General features: G+C 40.4%; 1 protein-coding gene across 1 annotated transcript; it reads right to left on the bottom strand.

Moving 5' to 3' along the window:
- Window positions 1-649: 649 nt before the first annotated feature.
- On the bottom strand, window positions 650-3,102 carry LOC136610156 (G-protein coupled receptor 35-like). Its single transcript, XM_066589405.1, has 2 exons — window positions 2,741-3,102; window positions 650-2,216 (listed from the first exon to the last, which is right to left on the bottom strand). The coding sequence occupies exons 1-2, from the start codon at window positions 3,018-3,020 to the stop codon at window positions 1,567-1,569; spliced, it is 930 nt and encodes a 309-aa protein (XP_066445502.1). The 5' UTR covers window positions 3,021-3,102; the 3' UTR covers window positions 650-1,566.
- Window positions 3,103-5,840: the final 2,738 nt, after the last annotated feature.

Below are 5,840 nucleotides of genomic sequence, written 5' to 3'. Positions count from 1 at the left end.
AAATGCAGAGTTGGATATGTTAGTGTACAGAAAATGGAAAAGTTGCATGTATAAGAACAATGAGAGTAAGACTTCTGGATACAGAACTTTAAGTTCAGCAAAGGAAGGTATCCTATTTCTGTTCAAAATCTGGTAGATTCTAGTGTCGTCCGACTCAGACCACCCTATGAATCCCTCAGTTGCAAGGCCGGGGGGGAAAATCAGGATTATAGAAGAGGGGAGTTAGAGGGCCTTTCTTTCTGAATAAGATGTTTTTTGCAGTGATCTTATCAATTAAAACAATATACAGAGGTAATTTATGTTTTTTCTGTAGGAATTCCATACTAGTCTGACACAAAAAAAATGTTGGCACAATTGTCAGAAAAAAGTTCTGCGCTCAAGCAGTGCGGAGTAAATGAAAGGGTAGGTGCAAATGCAAGCAATGAATCATAAATGGACACTTACTTGAGAAAGAGGGGGATATTATATGCAAGAGCCCCCTCCTCTGAGTGTCATCCACAGGTATCAATTCGCATGGATGTCAGAATGCAAGGTTTAAATGGAGCTTTATTGCGGCAACGCGTATCGGTGCTATCAAAAATACCTTTCTCAAGCCGACATACACATATATATGATACATATTTTTATAAAATGTATAAAATACCTCACACGTGTCTCAAACACTCAGGTTACGGCACTGAAAAAAGGAGGCGTGCACTCTGATGACCCCGCAGCGTCATCGTATCATGTGACCTAGGTCACATGTAGACCATCTTGTTCAAAGGTTGCAGTGCTAAACAGGAGTCGTGCCGGCGTCATGACGTCCAGCTAGAAATAAAACATGGAATGCATCTCCACAGTATAAGAATATATACATATACATGTTTCGTAATCACGTTATTGCGTGATTTTACAAGTGACTTACGCTGGAGGGCATAATAAATGTCACAAATAAAATAAACAAAATTACTGAGGGGGCGTGGCCTATGGTTATGGTCATGTGACATGGATCACATGATCGTAGGTAACGTCATAATGTCACAACGCATGCTGATGACATGACGTCCATAGAACGTAGAACGTAGAGGACACCTCCACAGAAAATAAATGTTGGGATGCTTTACCGGATGCTGTATTATGGAACTATCCTCCCATAGAAGCATTCCTTCTGGGAGAGAATAACCCCACAATATGCCACTGTCTGTAGGGACTCCATGTGCTTCTGTGAAGCCTCTTGGGCCTTATGAATGAGTCCTTAGACTATTGTCTGATTTACATAAAATCTGTGTGCACGGAGGCTATACTGAGGTTCATCGAGTCTCTGTGGCTCCATATTACAGTCTTTTTCTCTTCTAGCAGACAATATTTTTGTTTTGCCAAATTCATAGTCGAACAGAAGAAAAATCTCTGTATACTTCAACAGAAATCAGAGGAATTTGGAGACAAACCAATGCCCCATATAAGCCTTTGAATGCAGTCTATGAATATTATTGCTCTCTACAGCAAACATATTATATATTTATGTGCATGAGGCCTTAGTCATAATGCTATGTTATGTCTATCTACCCAAATTGACTGTTTGTAGGTTTATGGCACACAAGAAGATCTGCATTTAGATAAAGTGAACTGTTTAAAAAGAATATCCTGAAATTCACTGGCTGCAAAGTAGTAGATCACTGAATCCAGAACACAATTTAAGTTTGCTATGAGGTTTTCCACATGAATAAACTCATTAATGTTTTCAAGTATGTTACAAGATATCCTGAGGCTTTCAGCTACAAAACGGATTGTGTATCCTATGTGAATAGGCAAGAAGCAAATAATAAAACTTACTAAGTTGGCAATAACTAATTTCACAGCTTTCTCGACAGAACATTGCTTGTAAGTATCCATTCTTGTTCTGACCCTTAGAGTCATAATGACCTTTCCAGAACAAAAGCTTATAGTTAGCAAGGGAAGGAGAAATCCAACTATGACAAAGACTGGGGACAAAAAAAAGGGACGAGTGCTGTCCTGAAAACATGTGGTAAATTCATACTCTATGTCTTCCAAATTTCTCAGTATACAAATTGTGATGCATATAATCCAGAAGATACAACAAGTGATAGAAGCCTTCCTGAGTGATATCCAACTTTTGTATTTCAGCGGGTGTCTGATCGCCAAGTATCGGTCAAAAGCAATAGCTGTGATAGTGAAAATGCTCATGTACATATTCACAAAATACAAGGACATTAAAGGGGTTGTCCCGCGCCGAAACGGGTTTTTTTTTTTTTCAACCCCCCCCCGTTCGGCGCGAGACAACCCCGATGCAGGGACGTACAGAAAGCTTACCGGAGCGCTTACCTTAATCCCCGCGCTCCGGTGACTTCTATACTTACCTGTGAAGATGGCCGCCGGAATCCTCTTCCTCCGTGGACCGCAGCTCTTCTGTGCGGTCCATTGCCGATTCCAGCCTCCTGATTGGCTGGAATCGGCACGTGACGGGGCGGAGCTACACGGAGCCGGCATCCTGCACGAAAGGCTCCATAGAAGAAAGCAGAAGACCCGGACTGCGCAAGCGCGGCTAATTTGGCCATCGGAGGGCGAAAATTAGTCGGCACCATGGAGACGAGGACGCCAGCAACGGAGCAGGTAAGTAAAAAACTTTTTATAACTTCTGTATGGCTCATAATTAATGCACAATGTATATTACAAAGTGCATTAATATGGCCATACAGAAGTGTATAGACCCACTTGCTGCCGCAGGACAACCCCTTTAAGGCTTTACACAATTCAGTTCCAAGGTTCCATTTGTGTAAGAAAACATAGAGTCTGAATGGAAAGGTCAAAACAACCAAGATGTCGGCGATCATCAAGTTCCTCATGAAAAGAGTAGTTACTGTCCATTCTTTCTTTTTGCAACAAAAAATCCAAAGAGCCAAAACATTACATATAATGCCGAAAATAAAAAGGGGAATATAAGAAATAAGGCTGAAAGTCTTAAATGTTAATCCTGATGGGACGTGAGTTGTAAAGGAGCAATTACTGGCTTCAGACTCCATTGGATGATATAGATATATTAAGACAGCGTTTACATGATGTTCTTAGAGTCAAGCAAGTCCCATAGTTACCATCTTCCTTCTAGTTGTGTCTTGAACTCTGCAGGCTTAAGAAGCCACCATTTTACCTTTTTCACAAGTCAACTATAAGTCACTCTTTGCCACAGCCGTCCTTGTTCTGAAAAATAAGTTAGCAAATTTATTATCAAATTCTATGAGTATGGATGTCAAGATGCACGTTATTTTACAAAAAATGACATTTTTGAGTAACACATGCCAAATAATACAGGGACAGGCAATGTTCCCTTAGGCCTCATGCACATGACAATATTATGGCTTCTTACAACCTAGTACACAACAGTAATAGGGCACAAAGAAGAGTTTATTAGGTACTTCTCTACCTCTGTATGCCTTACTGCGTGAATGAGGTCCTTATCTGTGCTCTCTGGAAATAAGAGAGTTAAAACAACAATAGTCCTCATCAGGTCTATCAGTTCTACTTATCTGCGTGGTTTCTCAACACTATCATTTCATGAAGAGACAGAAGGATTTGAGCAAGCCTACATTCACAAGAGATCCGTTTAGTGCTCCAAGATGTTTGGAACAACCTCTCTGCCGAGTTCCTTCAAAAACTGGGAGCAAGTGTACCTATAAAAATTGATGCTATTTTGAAGGCAAATAGTGAACACACCAAACATTTGATTTAAGCTAATTTCACACGGTAAACTGGGCCCAATATTGCAATCGCCAGCGTGCGATGTCCCCGGGGATGCAACATATTTTTGTGTTAAAAATGCCTTGCGTAACTTTTTGTGTTAAAAATGCCTTGCTTTGCTGGCTCCATTTAAAACAATTGCCGATGCATTCCGAGGCATTTTGAGGGAATGCCCAAGGATAGAACATGCCACAATTTTTTTCCCCGCATCGCTCAAGTGTTTAACCCCTTTTAAAAAGAATGGGGTTCATATTCATGCGAGATTAGTGCATTTCGCAACAAACAAATCTCACGCGATTTTATCGACGGTGTGAATGCGGCCTTAAGGTAAATACCCACTTGCGTTTTTCTTGGCTTTTTTTAAACACAATATCGCTGCTGTTTTTTTTTCACGTGATTGTCAATGGGACTTTCTAATGTTAAAAACACATTGAAAGTTGGTGCTTTGCAATTTTTGTGTGATGCGTTTTTAACATTAGAAAGTTCCATTGACAATCGCTTTAAAAAAAGGCAGCGATATTGCGTGAAAAAAACGCGCAAAAAAGCGCAAGTGGGTATTCACCCCGAGATTACTTTTTTGTTCTTGTGCTTCTACTGAACTGAACTAAAATAATAATTACAGAACCCTAAGGGTGCTTTCACTTAACAGTTATTGTGTTCCGTTTTTTGTGAGCCAAAACCAGGAGTGGGTCCAAAATAAGGAAGTATGTCACAGAAGGGGAAATATAAAAACAATCACAGAACAGTGTCATATACTTACTGACTAAGGAGGGCAGATAGCTGCATCCTCTCATCATGCAGATAGCAGACTACCAAATGAGGGAGCTAATTACACCTGTGAGGGACACCGATGAAACAGCCACTCACACAGCCTTTTAATATAGAGGGTGTAGCTGCTTGGTGTATACTACCAAACAGAGTAGATACAAAGTGGCAGACCTTCTGATACATGTAGTGCACCATGCAGACCACTAACCTATTAATGACACCATAATAGTTTGGCGGGTTGCCCTGCACCTCAAAAAAGTGAACCACATTGGTGTTGCCACCTGCATGTTGAGAGGATGCAGCTATCTGCCCTCCTTAGTCAGTAAGTATATGGTCATGTTCTGTGATTGTCAAAATATGGAAGAACTGCAAATCTTTCCATTTATACTTTCTTTGCACTCTTGGGTTTGGCTCACAAAAAACTGAACACAAAAACTGCCATGTGAAAGCCCTAAGACACTGAGCTTATATTTTCTATATGCATACATTCAGATATGCAATACATTTACAATACAAAATATAATATACTATGCAATACATAATTTACAAATAGCTGATAATTTAAACATGTAGTAAAAATGATAGAAAGCACTGTAGCTTTTGAAGCTAAGTGAGGCTCTGGAAGGAGATAAGTAATTAATTTTGCTCTACAGAAATTTAGCACAGTAGCGTAGTATTGTCCAACATTGTCATATTGTTCAATAGATTTCCAACTCAACTTGCAAATTCCTCTTGTATCATCTTGTAATTGTTTATCCTCTGCTCTTATGCAGTGCGGTTGCAGACTTTTTGAAAGTATCCAGGACTTTTTGAAAGGTGATTGAACTCCCAATCAGTTCTGCTTATAAAACGTTGGTAGTTAGATTTCAGATGAGCAAATGTCCCTGTAAGTACTCTGAAGATACTGTGTCCGCCCGAAGAGTTAAAGGAAAGCAGTTATACTGAAAGCACAAATGATTACTCTGACTTTTTTGTGTGTGGCTTTTTTTTTTTTACAATGGTAATGGTAAGTGTCCGCTAAACAGGATGTAGGGTGTGTAAAGATGATCAGAGATAAGGTTAATATTAGAGATGAGCGAACGTGTTCGTCCGAACTTGATATTCGTGCGAATATTAGGGTGTTCGGGATGTTCGTTATTCGTAACGAACACCATGCGGTGTTCTGGTTACTTTCACTTCCTTCCCTGAGACGTTAGCGCGCTTTTCTGGCCAATTAAAAGACAGGGAAGGCATTACAACTTCCCCCTGCGTCGTTCAAGCCCTATACCACCCCCCTGCAGTGAGTGGCTGGGGAGATCAGGTGTCCGCCGAATATAAAAGTCGGCCCCTCCCGCGGCTCG

This window comes from Eleutherodactylus coqui, chromosome 1 (genome assembly GCF_035609145.1).
Source record: "Eleutherodactylus coqui strain aEleCoq1 chromosome 1, aEleCoq1.hap1, whole genome shotgun sequence".
Classification (NCBI taxonomy): Eukaryota; Metazoa; Chordata; class Amphibia; order Anura; family Eleutherodactylidae; genus Eleutherodactylus; species Eleutherodactylus coqui.
The sequence above is the reverse complement of the archived record's forward strand: the minus strand, read 5'-3'. Positions and strand labels throughout refer to the sequence as shown.